The 27,784-nt window shown below is 43.3% G+C and overlaps 2 protein-coding genes across 8 annotated transcripts in view; both read right to left on the minus strand.

Annotated features, from left to right (window-relative positions):
• Nucleotides 1-17,053, minus strand: part of GON4L (gon-4 like) — a 105,504-nt gene extending 88,451 nt beyond the window's left edge. For 3 of the 7 annotated variants that reach the window (XM_060414927.1, XM_060414919.1, XM_060414928.1), the window contains exon 1: nt 2,571-17,053. In XM_060414927.1, the coding sequence (XP_060270910.1) occupies nt 2,571-2,667 (97 nt within the window). In that variant the 5' untranslated portion in view covers nt 2,668-17,053. Of the gene's footprint in view, nt 1-1,487 lie in introns of all 7 variants that reach the window. The other 4 variants (XM_060414924.1, XM_060414921.1, XM_060414926.1 and 1 more) reach the window with 2 other exon arrangements.
• Nucleotides 17,054-19,489: 2,436 nt separating this feature from the next.
• YY1AP1 (YY1 associated protein 1) overlaps nt 19,490-27,784 on the minus strand; it is a 30,769-nt gene continuing 22,474 nt past the window's right edge. The window contains 7 exon segments of the mRNA XM_015092296.3: nt 19,490-19,762; nt 19,765-20,702; nt 20,704-20,966; nt 21,379-21,495; nt 25,884-25,933; nt 25,936-26,030; nt 27,095-27,239. Coding sequence (XP_014947782.3) covers nt 19,653-19,762; nt 19,765-20,702; nt 20,704-20,966; nt 21,379-21,495; nt 25,884-25,933; nt 25,936-26,030; nt 27,095-27,239 — 1,718 coding nt within the window. The 3' untranslated portion in view covers nt 19,490-19,652.

A 27,784-nucleotide genomic window follows, 5' to 3' on the forward strand; every position in this document is an offset into this window, starting at 1 on the left:
TGTCCTGTAGATCCCTTGGTTTGCTCTCTCTCCCATGCACTTTCTTTCACCTAAGCAGTTCTCAGCACCTGAACTTTCCAACAATGATTAACTTTGGTACTCTTCATTAGTCTTTTCTTAAAAGCAGCTTCAGTTCACACATCACAGAATCCATCCATTTTACTTATACAATTCAATTATTTTCAGTAAATTTTCAGCGTTGTGCAACCATCACCAGGTTTGGTCTTTAGTCACCGTTTTAAAGTTTAAAAACATTTCAGTAATAACATTTAATGGTCTCAGAAATGCATAACACTGATGCAATTGATATTCATTCTTTTTTTTAAGTCACTTCAGTCATGCCTGGCTCTGTGCAACCCCACAGACGACAGCCCACCAGGCTCCCCCATCCCTGGGATTCTCCAGGCAAGAACACTGGAGTGGGTTGCCATTTCCTTCTCCAGTGCATGAAAGTGAAAAGTGAAAGTGAAGTGGCTCAGTCGTGTCCAACTCTTAGCAACCCCACGGACTGTAGCCTATCAGGCTCCTCCGTCCATGGGATTTTCCAGGCAAGAGTACTGGAGTGGGGTGCCATTGCCTTCTCCAGTTATGAAGTCTTAAGTAACCTTAAAGAGATTTTATTCGTCCCATTTATTGAATTAGTTTATTTAGGGGTAAAATAGACCATTTATAAGTCATGAAGTCCTTTAGACCTCACAAATTCCAATAAGGAAAGTTCTATTAACTCACTATAGTTTCCTGACTGTGGTGCATTTAAAAGACACTTGAGTCAGAAAAGGGCTGAAAATGTTTTCCTGAAGGAATAGTAAAACCATGATAAACACTAGAGGCCCCAGAAGAAAACAAATTATTTCAAAGTTAGCAAACATGACATGTAAGAAAACACTGAAAAGAAGAATGTTTCGTCTAGGACATACCATTAGAGAAGAACAAAATTGAGAAGTTTCTTTACTTTTGTGCATGAGATACAGTAATCGTGTCTGTATGCCTAACAGAATGTAGGTCACCAAATACTTTCACATACATTTTAACTACATGATTATAAATCGGTTATCCCACTGATTCTTGCCAGAACATTGTGAAATTTCAAGAACTATTATTACTCATTTTTCTCCATGAAGAAACTAAGGCTCAGATATTTGATATTCAAATGCAGGAAATACAGAATTTTATTTTTCCAAACTCCTGCTTCCCCCTGACCCAGAACATTCTGCTGCTGTATTAAGTCTGGGGAATCCGAATTACAAGATCTAGAGGATCTCATATGATTAAGTACATACACTTCTCCTTCATCAGGCCTTGAGGATTTCACCTTATAGACCCACAAAGCCCTAAATAAGTGGGGTCTCATTCTCTGGAAATCTTGGCGTTGGAGGGGGTCCCCCGCCCAGGGATCTTCCGGAAAGGGGCGGAGCTTGCCTTCCGGAACTTTTCGGACAGAGGCGGAGTCTTTAGCCAAAGGCCGATCGGAGGAAGGAGGGGCCTACCTCCTTCATGAGAAAGATGAAGGACCAGGAGGATGCCTGGTCGTCCTCGCATCAGGACCAGTCTGGCTGCAGCTGCATCCTTAGCTCAGCGCAACTCTGGAACATCCTAAGAGGCGACCGCAGCTGTCAGCCAGGGACCAGACCGTCGCAGGAGGCATCCGCCAGATACCTTCCCCCTCCCTAACCTAATGCTCTGCAGCGGCGGCCTCGGTACCCACTGGAGGCCCCAGACTTGTCTGACCATTGCAAAAGCATTTATAGCAATAGCCTCTGATTACATGGCTGAGATTACCAACATCTGACCTAGCTTTGGTAAGTAGAATCTAAGCAAACTAAGCCTGGGGTAGGTGAAACCGTTGCCAAGGCAAGGGAGCTCAGCGGCTAGGCAGAGCGTGAAGCCCAGATCAAGGCCTGGCCTGTGGTGGTGGGTAGAATCGGGCCTGCGGTGGTGGTGTCGCGGGCAGTGGACAGCGCCCGAACCTGAGCTATGGGCTGCAGCGGCTGAGAAGGCCAGAGTCACACCTAGGGTGGGGACGTCCAGGATGCGAAAACCTTGTATGGTGCACTGTCAGTACCGCTGGAGGTGAGAACCGAGAGCCTGCGAAGGACGTGAATCCCTCCTTCGAGGGGAGGAGAGGTGAGGTAGGCCGAGCCCTCCCCCTTGGGGCACGCAGGGCGGTGCCCCTTCCTCCCCCTCCCACTCCTCAGGGCTGCGGGGGAGGGAGGTGGCAAGGGGGATGGGGCATCAAGATGGCAGCTTGGAGACCGTGGGCTGTGTGGCAGGCAGCCAGGGGAGGCGGCGGCCTCTGGGGAAAGAGGGGTGCGGGGGTGGAGAGCAAAAGGGAAGCCACTCCTGAAGCCGGTCAGCTGGATGCTGGGGCCGGGAGGAAACGTGAGCCCTGCCATGTCTATTCTGCATCGTAATGGTGGGGTCCGTCCGATGCTACCAAATGGCGCCTGGCGCTGCTGGGCTGGGGGATGACGTGATGTCTATTTCTGGGCCTCCTGGCAGCGCCTAGGCTCTTCTTCTCAGGCCTTTGTTCCCTGTTTCCCTGGGCCGGCTTTTCGAAAAGGGGGACTCACCCGCGCTGGTGCTGGCGGGGGCCCGATCCGGGCCAGAGGGGGAGGGGCGCAAAAGGCCGAGCCGGGGGGAGGCCGCTTTGTGTACCAGAGAAAGCATTACGTCATCTCGGAGGGGCTGGTCTCAGACCCAACCCTACAGGCTCCAAGATCAGTTACACTCCCTGGAGCAGAGAGTGGGGTGGAAAATAGGGAAGCAGATGGGAAAGAAAAGCTCGAGATGCAAGTTTTTCCTCCGGGGGATTCCTGCAAAATGTGCTGAGATAGCAAACTTCCTGTGCTGTTTTCCTGCCTCCACCGCCCCCCCCCCCCCAAAGAAGAATGAATTGCCCTGCTTCTGCCTCAGTCCTATCCCTGTTTGGATGGGAGAAGCAGGTGAGAGTTGCTGTCAGCCTAGGGTTCCTTGATTTCCCTTAAGAGATTCTATGTCTCAGACAATCCAGAAGGTTTGAGCATCCAGACTCCAGTGTTTAGGGTGGGGTCACAATCCAACTAGGAAATGGCTTTTCTTTTTTCTTAGAGAATCCTCTAAAACATGCCTGGCAGAAGAATTCAAAAAACAGCAATTTTTGTTTTTATCAGAAATAGAGAACTTCATATGTGTCATGACCAGTGGAGATGAAACTTTATTACCCTTTCTGTGATTTGGACATTGCACTGGCAGTATAAGTCAGCATTAGCCTAGGTGCACGCCAAGCTTGTTTTCACCTAAACGACTAAGTTATTTTTACCCAGACTCATCAAGTGAAGTCTCCTATTGCCCATCAATAGGTTTTGAAGGCCAAATAGAATTTTACATTTATCCCTGTTATATGTAATCATATTGACCTAACCCTCTGTTTTCAATCTGTGGAAGCTGGGATTTTTAAAAAACTTTTATTGAGGTATAGTTGACTTAGTGTTTTGTTAGTTTCTGATGTACAGCAAATTATATGAAATATATATATATCATTTTTCATTATGGTTTCTTGTTCTTCTTGTTCTGTCACTAAGTCATGTCCTACTCTTTTTGATCCCATGGACTGCAGCATGCCTAACTTCCCTGTCCTATCTGTTCAAATTCATGTACATTAAGCCAGTGACAGCATCTAACCATCTCATCCTCTGCCTCCCTCTTCTTCTGCCTTCCAACTTTCCCAGCATCAGGGTCTTTTCCAATGAGCGGGCTCTTCACATTAGGTGGCCAAAATATTGGAGCTTCAGCTTCATAATCGGTCCTTCCAATGAATATTCAGGGTTGATTTCCTTCAGGATTGACTGGTTTTATCTTGCAGTCCAAGGGACCCTCAGGAGTTTTCTCCAGCACCACAACTTGAAAACAGCAGTTCTTCAGTGCTCAGTCTTATATATGGTCTCTCACATCTGTACATGATTACTAGAAACACTATAGCTTTGACTAGACAGACCTTTGTCAGCAAAGTAATGTCTCTGCTTTTTAATGTACTGTCCAGGTTTGTCATTAACTTTCCTTCCAAGGAGCAAGCAGCTTTAATTTCATGGCTGCAGTCAACGTCCGCAGTGATTTTGGAGCCCAAGAAAAGAAACTCTGTCACTGTTTCCACTTTTTCCCCATCTATTTGCCATGAAATAATCAGACTGGATGCCATGATATTAGTTTTCTGAATGTTGAGCTTTAAGCTAGCTTTTTCATTCCCCTCTTTCACCTTCATCAAGAGCCTTTTTAGGACTTCCCTAGTGGTACAGTGGTTGAGAATCTGCCTGCCAATGCAGGGGACATGAGTTGAATCCCTGGTGTGGAAAGAGTCCACATGCCAAGGGGCACCGAAGCCCATGGGTCACAGTTACTGAGCATGCTGCCCTAGAGCCTCTGCTCTACAAGAGAAGCCACTGCAATAAGCCCGCACACAGCAGCTAGAGAGTTGCACCTGCTCGTCGCAACTGGAGAAAGTCTGCACACAGCAATGAAGACCCAGTGCAGCCAAAAATAAAGAGCCTTCCTAGTTCCTCTTCACTTTCTGCTGTGAGAGGGGTGTCATCTGCATCTCTGAGGTTGTTGATATTTCTCCCAGCAATCTTGATTGCAGCTTATGACTCATCCAGCCTGGCATTTCACACAATGTACTCTGTGTATAAGTTAAATAAACAGGGTGATAATATACAGCCTTGTCAAACCAGTCTGTTGTTCTATGTCTGATTCTAACTGTTGCTTCTTGACCTGCATACAGGTTTCTCAGGAGACAGGTAAGGTGGTCTGGTATTCCCGATCTATTTAAGAATTTTCCAGTTTGTTGTGATCCACACAAAGGCTTTAGCATAGTAAATGAAGCAGAAGTAGATGTTTTTCTGGAATTTTCTTGCTTTCTCTATGATCCAACAAATGTTGGCAATTTGATTCCTCTGCCTTATCTAAACCCAGCTTGTACTCTGGAAGTTCTCAGTTCATGTACTGCTGAAGCCTAGCTTGAAGGATTTTAAGCATTACCTGCTAGTATGTGAAATGAGTGCAACTGTATGATAGTTTGAACATTCTTTGGCCTTGTTGAACATTGTTTATTGTTCTTTGGGACTGGAATGAAAACTGACCTTTTCCAGTCCAGTGGCCACTGCTGAGTTTTCCAAATTTACTGATATTTTGAGTGCAACACTTTAACAGCATCATCTTTTTAGGATTTTAAATAGCTCAGCTGGAATTCCATCACCTCTACTAGCTTTGTTTGCAGTAATGCTTCCTAAGGACCACTTGATTTCACACTCTGGGATGTCTTGCTCTAGGTGAGTGACCACATCATTGTGGTGATCCAGGGCATTAAGACCTTTTTAATATAGTTCTTCTATGTATTCCTGCCACCCCTTCTTAATCTCTTCTGCTTCTGTTATATCCTTACCATTTCTGTCCTTTATCTTGCCCATCCTTGCATGAAATGTTCCCTTGATGTCTGACTTTCTGTGGAATATCCTCCTGAAACCAGACACAGCTCATGGCCTTATGTAACAGTGGAGGTAAATGGGTTCCCACGTAGAGGGGTGACCTATAACACTTACCAGGCTGCTTTACGTGAAACACAAATCAGTATGAGCAAACCAAGTCCACAGTGCTGAGGGCCATTTACATTTAAGGTAATTATTGATATGTATGTTCCTATTGCCATTTTCTTGTTTAGAGTTTGTTTTTGTGAGTCTCTTTCTTGTGTTTCCTGTTGGAGAAGTTCCCTTAGCATCTGTTGTAAGGCTGCTTGGGTGGTGCTCAATTCTCTTAAATTCTGTTTGTCTATAAGGCTTTTAATTTCACCATTAAATCTGAATGAGATCCTTACTGGATAGAGTAATCTGGGTTGTAGGTTTTTTTTCTTTCATGACTTTAAAAATATCGTGCCACTCCTTTCTGGCCTACAGGGTTTCTCTTGAAAAATCAGCTGTTGGATTTATGTGGATTCTTTTGCATGTTAATTTTTGCTTTTCGCATTTTTTTCTTTGTGTTTACTCTTTGTTAGTTTAATTAATATGTGTCTTTGTGTATTTTTCTTTTGGCTTATCCTATATGTGACTCTCTGGGCTTCCTGAACTTCGGTGGCTATTTCCTTTTCCATGTTAGGGAATTTTTGACTATAATCTTCTGAAATATTTTCTCATACGTTTCTTTTTCTCTTCTTCTGTGCTTGCTTAGTCACTCAGTTGTGTCCAACTCTTTGTGACCCCATGGACTATATCCTGCCAGACTTCTCTGTCCATGGGGTTTCCCCAGGCTAGAATACTCGAGTGGATTGCCATACCCGCCTCCAGGGGATCTTCCCAACCCAGGAATCGAACCCAGGTCTTCCACATTGCAGGCGGATTCTTTACCATCTGAACCACCAGGGAAGATGCTTCTTCTTCTGGGATCCCTGTAATTCAAATGTTTGTGTTTAATATTGTCACGGAGATCTCTGAGACCATCTTCAAATGTTTTCATTCTTTTTTCTGCTCTTTGGCAGTTATTTCTATCATTCTGTCTTTCAGCTCACTTGTTCGTTCTTCTGCCTCAGTAGTTCTATTGATTCCTTCTGCTGCTGCTGCTGCTAAGTTGCCTCAGTCGTGTCCAACTCTATGCAACCCCATAGACGGCAGCCCACCAGGCTCCCCTGTCCCTGGGATTCTCCAGGCAAGAACACTGGAGTGGGTTGCCATTGCCTTCTCCATCGATTCCTTCTAGCGCATGTTTAATTTTTAGTGATTGTGTTGTCCCTGGTTTTTATTTCTTTATTTCTTCTAGGTCTTTGTTAAATGTGTTAAACATTTCTTGCATTTTATCAATTCTATTTTCAATATTTTGAAATTTTTTTTACTATCATTACTCTAAATTCTTTTTCAGATGGACTGCCTAGTTCCTCTTCATTTATTTGATCTTGTAGTTTATTTACCTTGCTCCTTCATCTGTAACATATTTTTTTGGTCTTTCCATGTTTCTTTTTTTTTTTTAATGGGTGGGACTTGTTCCTGTCTTATTATTGTTTCACCTGAGGTTTCCAGCATGGAGTTTGCAGGCAGTTGGGTAGAGCCATGTCTTGGTGTTGATATGAGGACCTATGTGATGTCTCACTCTGATTAATATTCTTGGGGCCTGACATCTTCTATTATTCCAACAATTTGGACTCAGTACTCCTACCTCAGGGACTAAGGCCTGATATCTAGCCCTGTGAACCAGGATCCTACAAACTGGAGTGTAGAGGGGAAAAAAGAAAGAGAAAAAAAAAAGAGGGGCAGGAGGCAGAACAATAACAAAGAATAAGATAACCACTGAAGGGTAAAACTGGACTCCAATAACAAAGAGAAGAAAAATATATACATATACACACACATAAAAAATGAGAAAAAAATAAGAGTGAGCAGAATAACAAATGTTAAAAAAATAATAGAGTAAGTTTAGAAAACTAACAGAAATAGTAGAAAAAATAAGAATACATATTTACACTAGAGAATAAAATCAAACTCCACTGGGAAACAGTAAAAACAAAAAGGTAGAAAAAAACCTTGGTTTTGAAGGATTGGACTTAGGTGTGGAAGGGCTAGACTGTGGCAGTATTTAAGTGAAGGTGGGATTTAGCTGGGGGTAGGGTTCTAATTCAGGCCCAAGCCTCCAGAAAAGGCTGGGTGAGGGTGAGGGGCAGCCCAGGCTCCCTCCAGCCAAGAGGGCCTCTGCAGTGCCTCTGGCTTTAGGGTGCAGAGGATAGGGCACGGGGTCCCCAGCATTCCGGGGCCACAGGTGGGGACACCGCATGGATTCTACTCCCCTCCACACCCAGAGGGACCCTTCCCCCGCGGACCCTGCACAGTCTCCCCTCCCGCCTAGTCCTGCAGGACATTCATGGGCAGAGAGCGCCCTTGGAGATGACCTTGGAGGACAGAGGGGACCCTGGAGGGCAGAACCGTGTCCCCAGAAGGCAGGTGGGTTGGCCTGGAGCGCTGAGGGGGGCCCAGAAGGAAGGGAACCCTAGAGGATGGAGCGGGCCCCCAGGAGGAGGAAGGAACTGGAGGGTACAGGGGGTCATGGATGGCGATTGCCCAGTCTAGAGGTGAGACGGGGCCCCTGGGAGGGAAGCAGGACAAGACAGAACACCTCAGTGGTCTCCTGGGGCCAGCAGTCTGCACAGTTCTGGAGGGCCTGCTTGATGATCTTTTGGTAGTATGAGGGGTTCTCTGCAAAGCAAATTTCCAGCTGCTGATGAAACTTGTAACTCTTCTCAAAAGCCTGCTGCTCTTCAAACAACCAGGGTGGAAAGAGGGCAAAAGAGGAGTCATCTATACAGCTCGACCAGGACTTGAGGGTTCTAAGCATAAAAACCAAGAAAAATGTCCTGGGGACATATGGGAGATGACAAGGCTTGTTACCGAGTCTATCGAGTCAGCTTGCTCTGTGCGGCACAAGAGGCCAATAAACCCAAGAGACGAGGTGTTCAGGTAAGGGATATGCCTGACCAAGACGGCACACTAACGTCTCAAAATAGCCATCTCGGCCGGCATGCATGCCGGGTTAGGAATCAGAGATGGGGGAGATAAGGAAACAAAGTAAAAAGACCATTTAATTCTTATAAGTATCTCCTAGAATGGCAAGCCTCAGGCAGAGTTAGATTATCTCTTTGTGAGCTAAACAAAGAGACTTCCCTGGTGGCGCAGGGAAAGCTTCTGTCTACAACGTGAGAGACCTGGGTGCGATCCCGGGGTTGGGAAGATTCCCTGAAGAAGGAAATGGCAACCCACTCTAGTATTCTTGCCTTGAAAATCCCATGGACAGAGGAGCTTGGTGCAGGCTACTATCCATGGGGTCACAAAGAGTCGGGCACGACTGAGTGACTTCACTTTCACTTTCACTTTAGTTTAAGGGTCAGGCAGAAGGGGCAGGGTTCTCTGAGGCAGGCCACTACATATGTTTATAATAACAAAACCAGCAAAAAAAAAAAGGGTTACAGTCAAAGAAATAGATCCAGCATGGAGTCAAAAGTAACCCTTCCTGGTTACAATTCCCCACTGTCAATGTCCATCCCACCATCTTGTGGGAAAGGGGATGACAACTATTCTTTTTATCAGATGGATCTCTCTGGGAGTGTCTGCCATCAGTGCCAGGGCTCCAAATGTTGAGATTTGTCTGTCTTTGTTCCTCTTGGAAAAGTGTCCACTTTACACCTGTAGACTTAGAAATACTAAACTTAAACCCAATAGGCAGCATCTCAGGTTAACAAATTTAGTGCTTTTCCAGCCATGGGAAGATGCCAAGAGTCAGGGCACATTAAATCATTTACACACACATATATATATATATATATATGCATTTCAGCTCTCTGGGGCCTGTAATCCTAGTCTCACTGTTTCCTCAGAATTCACCATAGGGAGTGACTGCAGTCTCATTTCCTTTCCTTGGGGCTCACTGGCTCTCGCTGAAGGATTGCAATCATTGATTGCGGGAAATATTCCATTTCTCAGATCCTTCCCTCTTGGTCAGGACCTGGATCAATATTCGGGAGGCACTTCGTAAGCAAATTTTGTCCCACGGTGCTGGGAGGCACATCCTAGATAGATCAGGCAAAAATACTTGGCATGTCATTCTGGATGTTAAATTTTGGACCAGGCCCCCTCAATAATTAAAATTCTCTGGATCCTGTCTAACTATTAATATTATCCAGGAAACATTTTCTCTTGTTGCTTCTTCCCATGCCTAGAATCACACTATTATAATTATCCCTCAAAAAGTGTTTAGCCATAGAAGTTTTGTTGGAGGCCTGATTTACACATTGGTTACTACAAGAGATAACATTCTTATAAATTAGACGGATATAAACAGTGCAGCTGGTAACACTGACAGTGACACAGTGCAGCCGGAAGAGACAAAGCATGATTGGAAAACAAAGAACAAATTTAAACAGTGATTAGTATAGCTCTAATCCAGTTACAATCACTGAAAGACCAAAGCAGTCATAGCTGATTCAATGAGCTATTAGCTGTTTCACTACTGGCAGTGTGTACCTACACATACCTGGCTTAATCTCTGAGACAAGCATATCTGGCAGCATCAACCAGACAGAAAAGGTAAGTATTTTAATTTCTCTCATAAAAGGTACGATTTACCAAGTTACTGTAAGTCATAATTAGTTTAAGGAGAAAGCTTTTCTTATACCTGGAGAACACATATTTAAACCAATAATCCTTTTAGATAGAAACCATAAAAATTACCACCATACTTAGCAGTTTATTCAGTCCTAGGAAACTAAGCTTTTTGTTAACAACTTTGTAAAGTCATCAGGTTTCCCATTAGAATTCATCGATTTCGTCATTCAGTGCCGCATTATGGTCTGACAATCTGAAACTTGTATTTATCTAAAGTTCTTTTGACAAATCTTGAAGAGGAGACATTTTTGCAAAAGCATTAGAGTGAAAGCATAACTGTCCACAAAGAAACCTTGAAAAAGGCATAGCTTAAATGTGATTACAGTGCAATTAACAAAGCAGTCCAACCACTGCTGTGACACAACACTTTCAGAAAATAACTACAATTGTGACTGACAATCTACCAGGATATATCAGATTCCCAGGAACTCCCTACAATCTCTAGAATATCTGTACCATTTACAATATAACTTAAAAGTTTATTACCCATTTGAAAACACATCCCTTATAGTTTAATAGACCAAGAGAAACTAATTAGTTTAAATATCTCCCCTTGGGCACCTAACGGGCCCTTTGAAGCACCCCAGAATTAGCAACTTTGTTATAATTTGACTTGGGAAGCCCTGCCAAAGGAACAGCAGAAAAAGACATTTTAAAATACAAATAGGACCATAGGTCACTGTGAAACTCAGCCAGAGTGACAATAAAAGATTTCAACAGCAAATATGGATTACTTAAAAGCTATATAAACTGAAAATCTGTTAGAAAGTCAGTTTAGCATCTTCAGAAACCTGTCTGAACAGAATAGTCAGGTTTCCGTTTTGCACCAGCTTACTTTATAAGTTCATTTACTCCACTGTGTGCGCTAAGTCACTTCAGCCATTTACTCCATTAAACTTGTTTTAAACTTAGTCAATCCTGACCGACAGTGTATAAAACCATCTGGGGGGTCCATTTTAAAAAAATATTTATTTATTTAGGCTGCGCTAGGTCTTAGTGGGACCTAGTTCCCTGACTACGGAACAAACCTGGGCCCCCTGCATGAAGAGCACAGAGCCTTATCCACTAGACTACCAGTGAAGTCCCCCCGTGGGGTCCACTTTTCATAAACCTTTCACCACTTTATTTTAGTACAATTTTAACTTTTAAGTTGTAGAATATCTGCAGAGATCTAAAACATATTTCTAAAGATTCACTCAAAAACTCTTATCTCATTTATGTTTTTTTTTTTTCAAAAGTTTCTTTATATTGAGTTCCTTTCCTTGCTGACAAATTTGCTTATTTAGCTTATATTAAATCTAGGCATACTGAAAGTATTACATTTAATGTTGATAACTCAAGACATGCCTATCAGATCAACTGACTTAAACATTAATACTAGGTACTAATTTAATATTGAATATTTCCAAATTCACATGAAACTAAAATTTATTTAGCTTAATTTCTCTTGTATTTAGAATTGTTTGGTTTGTAAGTGTTAACTTTTGTTTAAGCCAATTACATAGAGCTCTTTTACGTATCAACCATGGCAATGTTATCCAAAGACAAAGACACATACAGACACATGAGGCCTCAGTTCTAATTTGAAGATTTCAATCCTGAGTCAGGTACAGCAATGTAAAACCCATCAGTTTACAAAGAGGTTGGATTAAAGTTGGGTTTCTTATAGATGGGACAATTCAAGCTCACTTGACTAGACAGCTAAATATTTGTAGAAAAAGCATTTAAGATTCGTTTGCCTTGGATAAGCTGATTTTTATTTCCCGTTTTAAAATTTGCATCTCAAAGATATAGGCAAGTTCTTCCGAGGAAAAAACTTTGTTTTCCTCTCCTTTCCTGAAAGAATTGAGTGGCCACCCCAAAGAAACCAAAGGACTGACATACCCATTCACTCATTCTAGAAAGCTTCACTCCTCCTCCTCTAGCCTAGGGTACAAGCCCTCTCAGGAAGGCCCAGAGGTTTACACCCATGCTCCTGAAAATCTATCTAGACTGAAGGGGAAAAAGACAAAGGCAACAGGGAAGACATGCTGAGGAATCTGCCTTGTAATCTTGCCAGAAAAGTGGCAGCCAGGGGAAAATGGGGTCAGTGTTTTGCTTGAACCAATATGTTCCTGAGTTGCTTGGAAGCTGTCCTGCTGGCAGCGGGACATTAATTGTCTGGTCCGATCCACATCCCACTAATCCTGTCATGGAGTCTTCAAGCGGCAGACTCCCTGATGGCTTTTAAGTGTCTGACCCGTAATCACATGATATTAATTGGTTGGTCCTCAGCTCAAGGGAGGAAGAGGAAAGGAGAGCCCTCATCTCCTGGGTGGCAGCTACTAGGGCACACTGGGTGGTGGACCATTGGAATACACAGAAGAGTAACCCAGGCCAGAGTTCCTCAATTGCTTCCATAGCTACTGACCTGTTCCCAGAGGGTTCAAAGAGAAAGAAGCAAGAAATTTTAAAAGAAGCCTTAGAGAAAACAGTTAGTACCAGATGTCTGTGCATGACCAAAGTAACCAGAAAAAAACCAAAACCTAGCCAGTCAGAAAGTCACAATAATGTGACTTCTTCCCAGACCCATTGGACCTGTGATCTTCCTCCAAAAGTTCAATTTTCCTTCACAGGGGAAGCTCCCCAAACTGGAGCTGACGCTCCCCACTGACAAATTTACCTGGGACTCCTGTAGGGGAAATTAGAATTGGACATCTCAAGTCCAAGGGAATCCTCAGAGTTGTTCATTATCAGAGTGTTCCTCTCCTTTGCAAGACACTTCTAACTGTTTGATTGTAATATATGCACCCCAAAGAGCTTTCCTTCAAGAGAGATGAAATATTTCCCATTCTTTAAAATTGATAACACTAAAACACAAAAGACAGGCAAATTTCAACACAAACAGCACAAACTGCATTGATGGACAGATGAATTGGTTCTCAATTCTGATAAATAAATTTACCCTACATAAATGTGTGCTAAGTCATTTCAATGTCTGACTCTTTGCAACTCTATGGACTGATAGTCCACCAGGATCCTCTGTCCATGGGATTCTCCAGGCAAGAATACTGGAGTGGGTTGTCGTTTCCTTCACCAGGGGACCTTCCCAATCCAGGGACTGAACCGGTTTCTCTTAAATCTCCTGCATTGGCAGGCAGATTCTTTACACTAGCGTCACCTGGGGAGCCCCTACAAAAATGAACTAGTTCTAATTAGGGTAGGCTTACCCCCAGAAGAACTAGTTCCCAATGAACTCAAGTAGTCTACTACCTCCCACCTCAACAGGGTACTCCAATCAAACTGGCTTGTCTCAAAGAGGAAAAAGCACAAACTGAGGGGGGAATATGTACCTGGTGTGCAAACCAAAGCAATCTATCCTACAAAACTGAGCTCATCAATTCATAACACAAAAAGGGCACACAAAACCACAAACGAACCAGGTACCAAGTTGGGTAGATTTAGCCTAAAAATGCATTTTTCGGTTCTTTGCCTCAACTGCCAAGCACTGGGGGCAGTTGGCACCATTTCAGGGAACCTCAAAATAGAGATCCTCAAGACAAATGGTTCTGGCAGCTACTTTGGGCCTTATCTCAATACTCCTTGATAGGGGCTGGCTTAGCCACGATATCAGCAAGGCTCCTGGACTGGCTTGCTAAATTTGTTAGTCCAAGATCTCTCGCCTCACCACATGAGAGGCCAATAAATCCAAGGGACGGGGTGTTCAGGCAAAGGCTACGACTTTATTTGGAAAGTCAGCTGACCAAGAAGATGGCAGACTAATAATCTCAAAACAAGCACCTTGTCAGGGTATGCTGCCAGGTTCTTCCATGAATCAGACATGAGTGAGATGAAGAAACAAAGCAAGAAGACCATTTAATTCTTGCCAGTATCTCCTAGAATGGTAAGCCTCAGGCAGGGCGATGCATTAGCTCCTTTTTTCTTACAGTCATTCACAGGTGGGCAGGATCAGATTATATCTCTGTGAGCTAAACAAAGGGCATTTTAATTTAAGAGTCAGGCAGATGGGACACGGTTCTCTGAGGCAGACCATTATATATGCTTATAACAACAAAAGTAGCAAAAACAAGGGTTAAAGTCATAGATCAAGCATGAAGCCAAAATTAACCTTTCCCGGTTATAGGCTCTGGTTTACAAAGGTGAAATCTTTACTTTCTGGCCTCACCATGCAGCTTGTGTTATCTTAGTTCCCCAAGCAGGAATCAAACCTGGGACCCAGAAGTGAAAGTGTCAAGTCCTAACAACTGGACCACCGGAGAATTCCTTGTGAGATCTTTCTTAAGACCCTAGCATCTATCCACCTTGGGTTTCTGGGGTCTGTGAACACAAGAAAACTAAGATGGAAATAAAAGATTCCAGAGTTACATATCTCAAGTTGCTTACTGTTTCCAGAACTGTGTAATCAGACACATTTCACAGTCTATAGAGAATTCTCACATATATACTCATTTGATGCTCATAATACAGAAAATTATGTATAATCATCTGATCACCATTTAACTATTTAAAGACTATCAGTTTAATATCATATCCTTTATTCCTGTGTTTACCCATCATGACAAGAAAATCAGAACTACTGGGATATGCTTCAAGTTCAAACACTTATTCTCAAACATTTCAAATGTTACCTAACCATAGTGGCCTTCCCAGACCACTGTGTATAAAACTGCAACATAATTACTATAAAGCATGATATATTTTTACTGTTTATATATTTTATCATTTTTATAATATATATATTTTTCAATATACAATATACTACTTATTACTTGACTTTCCCCATGAGAATATAAGCTCCAGGAAGGCAAGGATTTTAGTCTTTTATAATTACTACATTCCAATACCTAGAACTCTGCCTGAAACAGCAGGTACTCAATAAACATTTGTTGAACGAAAGCCTATTTTGCATCAGTGAGGAGCAAAGGGCTATGATGTACCTAAGGGCTCCACTGGCAACAATGGTCAAACCCTTCGCTCTACATGGAGAGAACAGGAGTTGGGGAGACCATCTTTTGCAAAGGAGGTGGCTCTCGTGACCCTGGTCTAGGGGAAAGCTATCTATGGAAACAGCCAGGAGTCTGGAACAGGCCTAATCAACACTACCCAAGCCTAGTCTTGCTCTGACCCAGGGATCCTAGTGTGTGGTCTTTGCCCCCCGTCTCTACTTACTAATCCACAGGCCAGTGCTTGCTCAGGCAACAAGAAAGCAGCAAAGTCCTTCAACAGCTGAGGCCAGTCCTGGAGCAGAATTTGCAGGCTCTTGTAGAGATCCACAGCTGTCTGCCTGAGTGCTTGACTCAAACTCATGGATGACCTGAAGAAGTCTTCATACTTGCCAGGGATATGCTGCAGGGCTTCTCGGACCTGTATGAGAGGATTTTCAATCATCCAATCCCTTCTTTGGGCCCTGACAAGAAACAATGGGACCGAGGAAGGAGGAGTTACTGTTAAAGAGCTCCAGATTATCCGTCAGAGGCTACTCCTCTGACAGGTCCTAAGATCTGATGATTAATGGAAGCCACAGGGCCATGAGCAAGGCAGAGCTCTTTTTCTGACAGTGAGGAAAGGGAAAATTTATATTTTCCAGGGACCACAGTGCTACCCACAAAATCAGGTGAACTTTTCTCTAGCTCACAGCCTGGGCCTCCCCTTCCTGGTTTCACCTCCATGTTGAAATAGATAAGGAGTGCTTGGTATATATATTTCAGCATGGTATCATCTGAGGGTAAATAATACGTAAATTAGGAATGTCAGTAAAATATCAGGAGACAAGAAAAACCATGACTATCACTGCTAGGACTCCACTTTGCTGGGAGTATAAAGGAACCAGGTGGTTACGAAAAGAATGAGATAGGGACCGCTGCCACAAACAGGTTGGTTCATGACTCTGAAGATCACTGAGGTCCACTTTCTGGTCAATGTACCAAATGTCTATTTTCTCAAGCCAAGGGCTCAGTTAAAGTCTTTATTAGCCTACCCTCACACTGATGATGGTGGCTATCACCTTTCCTCAGTTTTGTGGCAACAGAGGGGTGGTATCCCTGGGCAGTAACAATAAATCTGTTGATGACTAAACTTGGCGTCCTTGTGGTTCACTCACACAGCTCTTGATATTTCTAGGAAAACAAAGGCAGAAGCATAGAAGGCTGTTGTGCAGTCTAAAAGGCAGACTTCATTTTAAAAACATCTCCCCTGAAGGAAAAGCAGTCTTGTTCAGAGGGGTTGGCAGGAACAGAAAGCAGCATTTGCCTGCCCTGGTCAGATACACCTGAGCAAAGGCCAAATCCTTCCGTTCCTGGAGAGGATCTCACTTGAGGATGCCTTCATCATACAGCAACAGCAGCCTGGAGGTGTCCTTGTTGGCCCGGGCCCAACTGCCCTGCTTGCTGAGAGCTCGATGATTACTCCAGCCCTTTCCAGCAGCTCTGATGCTCTCTCCTTAGCATACAACTGTTTTTCTGTACCTGCAGCCTCTGCTCTCCCCAACCCACCACAGGCACCCCAACTCCATTCAAATCCTATTCAAAATTACATAGGAACTTGGGAGAAAAGCTGCTGGAAAAATGCTATGACAGGTAATGTCTGTCCCCGCCAAGTCAGCTCTGTGGAGTGTTGACGGCATGACTGCATTAACTGGGATAATGAGATGCTTAGCTACTGCATGTTGAACACAGAAGTCTAAGTGTGGTCTGATGCTGGCTCTCAAAGAACTATGTCCTGGTGAGGAACAAGCAGTACTTTCTGAAATAAACATTGCTCTTGGCCTCATACATGACTGATGAATTAAGAACCAGTATAAAACCCTGCATGAACAGAGTACAAATCTAGCAGCTGATGAGAGACAAATTTTTAATTTCTGAGCATCTCTTCTCTGCAGTGGCAGCAGGTTAAACATCTATTTGGGAGTAGGGTGACTGGCAGGCGGGATCCAAAGGATTTCTTCTGGAAACTGGCACCTGTTTTATAAGCCTGTCACTCTGCACATGTCCCTGTGTCAATGAGGCCACCTGAGACCTATCTCCACTCAGGCCTGTCCTACTCACCCTTGATGGTCTTCACTTCTGGAGAGGCCTTCGGGGAGGCACAGGTAACAGATGGCTTCTCGGCAGGGTCTCCAATGGCTTCGTCTATTTTTTCATCCTCTTTCTGCAGGATTTCCATTCTTTCTGCTTCTTCCTGCTTCTCCTTTCTCAGGCTGAGTTCTCTTCTGGGAGTTCTATTCCTCAGACTCACCCTCCTAACTCATGTACTTTTCAGATGTGAACCAAGTCTGTTTCTCCATTGTTTCCTTAAAAACCCCCAAACAGTATGCATGAGGGATACAATGGCTCACCATGGGCTACTTACAGAGTTTTTCAGAAGGGACTGAGGTTAATTAATTGATGACAGAGGTTGGAAGCCAATGGGTTTTTTTCCGGGGATTTTGGAGGTTTTTGTTTGTTTTTTTTTTCTCCTTTTCATTTTCTTGGCCATGCTGTGCAGCTTAAGAGATGTAAGTTCCCTGATCAGGGACTGAAGCCAGGCTCCAGCAGTGAAAGGAAAGTGGCAAGCCCTAATCACTGGACCATCAGGGAATTCCTGAGCAGATGTGTTTTGAAACATCTCCCTGAAGATAACTGTCCTTTGCCAGAGTCCATGCTTATCATCCTTTTTCTATTTTGTGGTTATTTACATTGTGCTCAGGTGATTCAATTTAATGTAAATGAGTTTAAGTCAAATATAATAAGGAACATTTAACTCTTTCCCTCTCCTCTCACAAAAGACAAAAATGATTTTAGGACTATCTCTACTGTAAAAAGCAAGCAGGTAGCCTATCAATAAATTAAATCTATTACTGAATCCACAAAATATTGAAGAATATTGCCCAGCTCTCACCTGGAGTTCCGGGACAGAGGACAGATTCCTCAGAAGCTGATGACACTTCGTCTTCCTGATCCTGGGTAAGGTCGTCAAAGTCCTCTTCTTCCTCTGGCCCATCCTTCTCTTGCAGTTTCTGGCCCAGCTGGTCCCACTGACTGAACATCAACGCTGGATAAGTCTTCAGGCTTCCTTGGGGAAGGAAGCCCCCCTTCCTTGGCGGGCTACCATTTCAGGGTCAGTGGAGGATGAAGTATTCCTTGGGGACCCTTTGCTTACATCTCTTGAATTTCCTACATCAGGAGGCTCATGAGAAGCTGAAAGGATTTTAGGTTGGTGAAAAAGTAATTGTGGTTTCAGACTGTGAATTTTAAATGATTATAAATAGGCTCAAACACACCTTTATTAATCAAAATATGAACCATCACAATCAACACATTTTTGCCAATGACAAATACATTTGTTTATTCTGTAGCATAACAATTCATGCTTCAGTAGTAGAACTCTTGGAAAGCATTTTGTGCCTCCTGCTGGTTATGAAAGCATTTTCCCTGCAAAAAGTTAATGAGATGCTTAAAAAAGTGGCTGTTGGTTGGCGAGAGGTTAGGTGAATATGTGTATGAGGCAAAACTTTATAGCCCAATTTGTTCAGCTTTTGAAGGGTTGGTTGTTCGATGTGCGGTCAGGCATTGTCGTGGAGAATTGGGCCCTGTTGAACTATGGTGACTGCAGGCATTGCAGTTTTTGGTGCATTGTGTTGATTTGATGAGCATACTTCTCAGATGTAACAGTTTCGTTGGGATTCAGAAAGCTGTAGCGGATCAGATGGGCAACAGACCACCAAACACCGTTTGGGTGCAATTTTAGCTCTGGGGAAGTGTTTTGGAGCTTCTTCTCTGTCCAACACTGAGCTGGTCCTCGTCAGCTGTCATATAAAATCCACTTTTCACTACACATCACAGTCCAATCGAGAAATGGTTCATTGTTGTTGCACAGAGTAAGAGAATGCAACACTTCAAAATGACAACCTTTTTTATTTGTGGTCAGTTCATGAGATACCCACTTACTGAGCTTTTCACTGTTCCAATTTGTTTCAAATGCCATATAATTATAGAATGACTGACGCTGAATTCTTTGGTAAGTCTTCCTGTTACCAAAGATTAGCTTCAGTGATTGCTCGCCACCGGTCGTTGTCAGCTTCTGATGGCTGGCCACTGTGCTTCTCGCCTTCAAGGCTCTCATCTCCTTTGCAAAACTTCTTGAACCACCACTGCACTGTACATTCATTAATTCCTGGGCCAAATGCATTGTTGATGTTGTGAGTTGTCTCCGCTGCTTTACCACCCATTTCAAACTCAATAAGAACTTGCTTTTTGATTAACATTATTTCCTAGTCTAAAACAAATATAAAGTACACAGCAAGTAATGTCATTAGCAAAAAATATAAAAACAAGAAATGCAGGTTAAAATGATGTATAACATACGCACATTTATTTAAGAATGTATTCCAATATCAAACAGCAAAGTTCAACAATACGAAAGTGCAATTAGTTTTGCACCAACCTAACAGCTCGATGACTCCTCCTCCTGTGGTAGGCCTGTTCCTTCCCCTCTCTAGACCCGCTTGACTCCTCACTTGGGAAGCCAGTGTCCAGTTTCCCAGTGTTTGTCTTCGATTTCATAATGGGTATCCTGATCCAGGAATCTACCATAGATGTCCTCCCCAGGGTCTTTAGGCTCATCTTAAGGATTTCCTCTAAATCCTAGGGGCAAGTATTTAGAGATTCTTGGAAGCCCTGAGGCAATGGTTCCTGGACTTGCCTCCCTTCCTCTGTTTTCATAACAGTCCAGCCATAGGCACTGCTCTCCGACAGCTGTTCCTGGCACACTCTGTCTGTAGCTGGAGGCCCTGGGCTGTGCTCCTCTTTGGGGAAGACAGCAGCACAGAGAGGAGAGGGTTCCCGAGGTTCTAATTTGGGTTCGAAGCCTTGAAAGGCATTTTTCCCCTCAGTCAAGGGACAACCTATGTCTACATTCACTGGGGCTTTATCTTCAGGGGTAGATGGTACAGAAAGATTCACAGAGGTGCCAGAGACAATTAAGGGAGGGATGGAGGAGGCCACAAGGGGCTGGTTCAACGAACAGGGGAAGGGAGTAGGGTTGACCAACAGCGTGGTGATGGGGATGGTCTGCGGACTTTGGGCCACAGCTGCACTGACAGGCTGCACCATGCTGCAGCCACCGCCGAGGCTCACAACCTTGACCGTGGTGGCAGGAACAGTGAAGAAAACAGGCGCAGGGCGGATGAGAGGGGCAGGCTTCAGACAGAGAGAGGCCTTGGGTCCCTTTCTCTTGGAGGCTCTCCGTTTCACACATGGCTTTCGAAACTTCGAAGGAGCAAGTGAGGGCAGCATTAGCTTGGGCACAGGGGCAGAGGAGAGCAAGGTCTGCGGCTCAGGCAGAGGGAAGCTGGTCCTGGCCTCAGCAGCTGTAGCTGGCAGTGCTGCTGGAGACTCAAAACTATCCCTCCCAGGGACCCCCAGAGGAGGGCCACCTGGCACTGCCTGTAAGACTGTGGCTGGCTGGATCAGGGGAGGAATCCGGACCACCATTTTGCTTGGAGGGGCTTCTGAGTGAGCTGACCTAGCTAGTGTCTTCCCAGAGCTGAAGCTAGGCTGGAAATGGGCTGGGTCTGATAAGGAAGGGTTTCAGGGCTGACAACAGCTTCTGTCTCCAGACATTCCTACAAAAACTGAAAATTGGCTTTAGCTTCAGGACTACACCCTTAGGCAGTAGCAGTGGATACCGAGTTTCACTCTCCAGTTCCAAGTTGCTTTTTCCTAGGCCTGGGTCTGAGTTGATCTCAGTGGTTCCGGTCACATTTCCAACCTCTCTGGCACCATCAGCTATCTGCCGCATTTCTTCCTGGATGGACAGCAGACTGGCCTAATGGGGATAAGAACACTCAGATATACCCCATGCTAGAATTAGGGGAAAATAATTGGGCTTTCTAGATACTAGGTGCCATTCCAGGGCAGTCTCAAGTCATCTTTTTAAGAAGGATTTTTTGGCAGGATAACAGATATTTCTAAAAAGACTACATCCTGATATTTTCACTCTAGAAACTCTCCTCTGAATTTCCTTTAAGAAACTGTCATGTTAACCACTATTTTCAAAAGGTTAGAGAACCACCAGGGTGAAGTGGGATGGAGAAACAAGAGAGGAATGGTGATGGAAGATTTCTTAAGTCCTAGTTCTATAACTAAAGCAGCAGAGGTGTCAAGCAAGTCATCCTTGACGTTCTTGCTAGGCTTGTAGTGACCTTCTGCTCCTGACACTTTGAGGAGGAGCGCTGTACCTTTAACCAGAACAGAAGCTGGTGTTCTTCCCTCTCTACAGGCGGCTTCCACTGATGCGGCTGGATCTCTTCACAGCACTTCATTAAGATGGGCAGCTGTTTGGTCTTCTAATAAAACTGAGTGTGAAGAAATAAAGCATGAGTCACATTCCTTCCAGAAACACTGCATTCATCAGTTTGGGAAGTGTGGTGGGCAGTGGTCTGAGACACACACACATACATATATATATACACACAAACAGCATATACTGACTGCTCTGCATTTCAAATTAAGCTAATCTCCAATTAATAAATATTTTATTATTACTTACTATTTTCTGATAAGCTCCATTCTGGTCACCAGGAAGGGAAAAGTTTAGGTTACAGAAAAAAGGAAGCAGAGTCATCTTATCTAAAATTTGCTCCTGCAAATGGGAGTGCCTTATTAATCCTTATCCTCACCACATGGAAGCTTCCTTTTAAGCAAATAATGGTGCAAGTAACTTTGGGAGGGAAGAAAAGAAGAACAGAAAGACTGAGCAGCTCAGTTTTAAGAGTGAATGAAGAGGGGAACTGAGTTTACACTGACAATAAGCACTAGGCACTATGCTACAAGCCGAGCATACAGATAAGGAGGCAATCCCTGCTCTCAAGGAGCTTACAGACAGTGGAAGAGAAAGTCAAGTAGAAACCAATGATGAGGCGGCCCAGTGATGAAGGACCCGCCTTCCAGTGCAGGGGACTAGGGTTCAATCCCTGCTTGGGGAACTAAGATCTCACATGCCTCAGGGCAACTAAACCTGCACATCACAAGTACTGATCAAGCCTGCACACACCAACAAAGACCCATGAGGCCAAAAATTTTTTAAAAAAGAAAGAAACCACTAATAACATTATATGTAAGAAAGGTTACAGATGTGCACAAAAAATGACACAGAACTCAAATTTACAAATTTAAGATTTTTCTGGACTAGGTCCAACTACAAATAAATTTTAAAGAAACAAGAGTTTGCTAAATGAAGCAAGGGAGGACAAAATATACTTCATTTTCAAAATCACAAATGTGTTTAAAGAACACAAAGAGATCAGTCTGGTTACAGTCAAAGAATTGTGAAGAAACTTCAGGAGACAAGTCAGAGGCAGACAGGAGAGGCCTTCTGCACATGCCAAGCAGTCTCCACTCTGAGCTAAAGGAGTAAAGGTGGCTGTGGCAGCAGTGTGAAGGGTGGAATCAGCGGAGCCTGAATCAGAGACACTTGTTAGAAAAATACTACATTAACATAGGTGCACCTTAGTTCAGGTGCTGAACCAAGGCCATGGGCAACAGAGCAGGAGCAGAGTAAGAATGCCGAGGACTTAGTGACAGACAGAGGGTAACGCTCAAGTAGAAGGAGCCAGGATAACTCCCAGGTTTACAGATCGAACAAATGTCAAGTCAGTAATGTCGTCCACGAAGAACAGCTCCACTAAAGTGTAAGCTGTGGGGAGCGGAGTTAGCTGGTGGTGGTGGTTGCAGTGGCAACAACTGGAGGGTGCAGGGGGATATACAGTTCAGTCTGAGGAGTCAGTGAAGCAACTGAGCTAAGAACTCCTTGAAACAGTTGACTTCACTAATCTGGAGCTCTGAAGAGAAATCTGGACCAGAGACACAGATCTGAAAATTATGAAGAGACAGAACACCAAAAATGATGAATATGGGTGAGACCCCATACTGCAAAATTACTGTGTAACACTGACGTTTAATGGCAGAGTTCACGAAAGAGCAGCCTGAGGTAAAAGTCCTGGTATCACAGTAGATAGGAGTATAGGAGTTTTAAAACCAGAACCTATGATTTTCTGAAGTGAAGTTTATCAGGTACCTGGCATAATTAGTAAAACTAGACACATAGTAAGGCCTATTATCATGAAATTTCAAAACACTGAAGAAATAGGAAAAAATCTTACATACTGCCAGAGGGAGAGAAAAAAACACGTGTCATAAAAAGGTTCAGTAGTCAAAAGGGCATCAAATTTCTAAAGAGCCAGCTCAGAAACTAGAAGAAAATGGAGTCCTTAAAATGTTCTGATAAAAGTGATTTTCAACCTAGAATGTTAGACCCACTGATGTGGGAGAATAGACATACAGACATAGTTCAAACTTTTAATTTTGAGTAAATATAGATTCATAGGCAGGTCTTATGTACACTTGTTACACAGTAACAATAGTCACATATACAAACCAGGTATACAGTACAATGGCAAAACTGGGAAATTATAATATTGGTCATGTCATGTCATAACACACGATAAATACAAGCAGTTTAAATCTAAAAAATTGTTTCTCAGGCACTCCACCTCAGAATGCTACTTGGATGTGCTCCACTAAAACAAGGGAAAAGAGATGTGGGGTTAAAAAACAAGAGGATGTGGACTCTCCTGATGGTCCAAAGGCTAAGAATCTGCCTGACAGCGCAGAAGACACAGTACAATCCCTACTTCTGGAAGAGTCCACATGTCACAGGGCAACTAAGCCCATTCACCAAAACTACCAAGTTCGTGCTCCAGAGCCAACACACTGAGCTACTGAAGCCTGAGCAGCCTAGAGCCCGCACGCGACAAGAGAGGCTGTCGCGACGAGGAGCCCATGTGCCACAAGGGGAGCACCTGCTCTCCGGAACTAGAGAAAATCTGCACAAGACAAAGACCCAGCTCAGGCAAAAGCAACTTGTGTTTTTAAAGAGGGCTTTCCTGGTGACTCAGTGTTAAGCATCCACTTACCAATGCAGGAGACACACAGACACAGGTTCAATCCCTGATCCGGGAAGATCCCACACACCACGGAGCAACTAAGCCCGTGGGCACAACTATTGAGCCTGTGCTCTAGAGAATGGGAACCGCAAATACTGAGCCTTTGAACTGCCACTGTTAAAGTTCACGCACCCTGGAGCCCTGCTCAGCGATAAGAGAAGCTGCCACAGCTAGAGGGCATCCCCCTGCGTGCCATAACTGGAGAAAAGCCCACAGAGCAATGAAGACCCAGCAGAGCCAAAAAGTAAATACATAAAATTATTTTTAAAAAAGACAGAAATAAGAGGACCCAACCCAAGTAAGAGGTGAAACAAAACCCCAGGAAAATCATGAAGAAAAACCCAGAGAAGACATCCGTGCAGCAAGCCAAGAGAGCAGCGTGGGTAGAGCGGAGCGGCATCAGAGCGCTCTGCAAAGGACTTCTCAGGACAACGAGGGTGACGGCGGGGCACCTAAAATACCAGAGCACGCTGAGAAGAGAGTTATGAAACGTAAGCAGACTGCAATGAGCTGGTAATAAGTACATAGTAAACCAAGTCCCACTCACCCTCCAAAAATGCAATCATCAACCCAGGAGAAACAAAATACTCAGCAGGAAAAGCAAAGTAATCATGATACACCACCTGGCTCAGCTGTGAGGGGTTTTTACACACTGCTTATAATGTAAACTCTGGAAAAAAATCCAACTTACACTGTGATACAACTGAGGTGAAGCAGTGAGAGTGTGGGGAGAACTGTCTTCATCTTCCATGGTTTCAGTTTAATAGAGAAGGCCCAAATCTGAAAAGTCAAGTGATAGTAATTCTAAGCATGCTACCTAGATCCTAGATTAGAGGTAAATGGACCATCCCTGCAGAAACCTTGCTTAGCAGGAAATGGGGAGAAAAATGACTGTTTTTCATGACAAGACTCACAGAGGTATTTAACTCTTTAGAGCAGTGGTCCCTGACCTTTTTGGTACCAGAGACCGATACTGTGGAAGGCAATTTTTCCACAGGACAGGGGCAGGGGGACCCAAGGGGTGGTTTTAGGATGATTTTCATAAGAAGCTGGCAACCTAGATCCCTCACACACACGGTTCACAATAGGGTTCATACTCATATGAGAATCTAATGCCACCGCTGATCTGACAGGAGGTGGAGCTCAGGCGTTAATACAAGCAATAGGGAATGGCTGTAAATACAGAGGAAACTTAGCTTACTAGCCTGCCATTCACCTCTTGCTGTGCAGCCTGGTTACCAACAGGCTATGGACCAGTACCAGTCTGTGGTCTGGGGGGTGGGGACCCCTGCTTTAAAGTATGCTTTATAACTTTGATATAAACATCTAAATTAAAAGAATTAAGAAGGATATAAGTGGAATGTTGCCTACCCTTTGAAGAAGGTTAGAGCAGAAGAAGAGAATAAATAACTAAAAGAAAACAAATTTAAGGAGTATTTTTACATTTGAACAATTTTATATTTAGCGAAAATATCCATAACATGGGAAGAAGATGATACTCCATACATAAAGAATAGATCAATGACCTTAGAAAGGAAAAGAGGGCTAGTGTGCAGTTAGGATCCCAGGGACGGGGAAGCCTGGTGGGCTGCCGTCTATGGGGTCACACAGAGTCGGACATGACTGAAGCGACTTAGCAGCAGCAGCATTAGATAAAAGGCTATTCACTGAACCGAGAAAAAGATAGGAATGGCTGCATTCAGCCAAGGTGCCCAGCGGAGCATGCAGGGAGCACTTACTTCAATGATGTTGTCAGGAGCTCTGTTCATTGTGAGGTTCTTAATTCTGTCAGCTGGTGGGCAGTCTTGCAAGTGAGGAGGTACTTGCTGATCAGAGGCTTAGGAAAATGAATCCCTTCAAAGTGCTTCAGGCTTAAAGCTAACAAACTGAGAAAGGGGCAATAACACTCAATCTCACTTGACAATCCATCCTGCAAAAAAGCCTCCCAGACGAACTCCACATTCTGCAACCCACATTTTTTACAGCTAATTCTTGTACAAGTTAATGGAAACTCAACAGAAAATTTCAGATATTCACTGAATGCTAAGAAGTACTATGCAAGTAAGACTCAGTGAGGTGTTCCCATCAAGTGATAAGAGGCAAAACCAGGCATAAATTGCTAATAAATGTCACAACATGATGTGTTTTATAGCAATCATAAAAACAAAGTTTGAGGGAAGGAGAATGGCTCTAATAAAACAAATATAAAATAAATACTGGGCACCATGTTAGATATATTAAATCCACACCAACAGTACCTCCCAATGTAACATACTCAATTAGTTACCTGTACACATATTTGCCGATGGCAGTGGGGAAATACACATTACGAGCCAGAAAAGTGTTTATAACCTTTATCAAATAATCTCACTCTTGAGAATTTACCCAAAGAGATAAACTCAAAGAGTTTCAAAAGTGCTATGCACAAAGATCCTTGGTGAAGCCTCACTTAGAACAGCCAAACAAGACAAGGAGGGAAAAGAGGCAAATAAAAGGACTATGATAGGGCCATTAATACAGCCTGAAAGGACAATATACAGAGACAAAAAAAAAAAAGACAATGCCACACCATGGCACATAGAAAAACAATTTCAAGAAGATGTTAAGCTAAAAAAAGCAAAACAAAATTAAATTCAAATTGGCAATAATTATGTACAAAATATAAAAAGAAAAAATCATTGTCTTGGGCTGGTGAGAATAATGGATACAAATGTTTTTCCTTGAAAATTTTCCTCCAACAGTATCATGAGATTAGTTTTTATGATAAACAAAAGAAAAATTACAACATAAAATGTTTCCAAAATGTATATGTAATCCCGTAAAAAGAGCACTGCTGAAACAGGTATATATATAGAACTGTGTCCCTCTACACGGCTTTTCTTTGTCTTTTGTGTCCATTCCTTATTACACAAGTCTTCTGATTTTCTTCTCTGCTATACTAAGTCCTTACCTGTCCTCTGCCTTGGTGAAGAAATTCTTATCTTGGGGATTCTTGGCCTTCAGAGAACACACTAGAAGTAGCTCTGGATACATGAAAACCTTGCTCGTGGCTAGGATCCAAGCCACTTGCTTTGGCAAATAGGGCAATCTATAGGCTGTAAGAAGAAAATTCATTGTAAATGAAATTCCAGAACAAAAGAGGGCTTCACAAAAGCTTCTAAATGTATTTTGGCATTTAGAGAGAGCTGACCCTAAATAATGTGGGTATCCACCCACATACCCCTCTCCCAAAAGTTTCCACAATCATTCTCAACCTAACATGTACCTAAAAGGAGTCCCATTCCACGTTATTAAAAGTTGATTGCCTTTTTCTTTCCTGTGTGGAACACTTAACACACTAAATAACATCAGCACTTGTAAAGTACCGAGGAACACCTGGCAGATACTCTATGCTCAAAAAATTTTTACCTCCTTCCCCTTTTAAATCCTTGAAAGGTAAGTGACCTTCAACAATGTTTTCTTTCTTCCAGGATAAGATTCCAACTTCTTTAATCTCCCTCACAAATCTGGTATTCCAAATTTCACTTATTCTTACTTAACTTTCATTAAGTTCTCCCAGATTCTTCCTGAGGTTGGGACAAAAAAATCAGAAAGAGAATGAGATAATGCAGTCTCATTCATTTCTGTCTTGTTGTCTAAG

Source organism: Ovis aries, chromosome 1 (genome assembly GCF_016772045.2).
Source record: "Ovis aries strain OAR_USU_Benz2616 breed Rambouillet chromosome 1, ARS-UI_Ramb_v3.0, whole genome shotgun sequence".
NCBI classification, from domain to species: domain Eukaryota; kingdom Metazoa; phylum Chordata; class Mammalia; order Artiodactyla; family Bovidae; genus Ovis; species Ovis aries.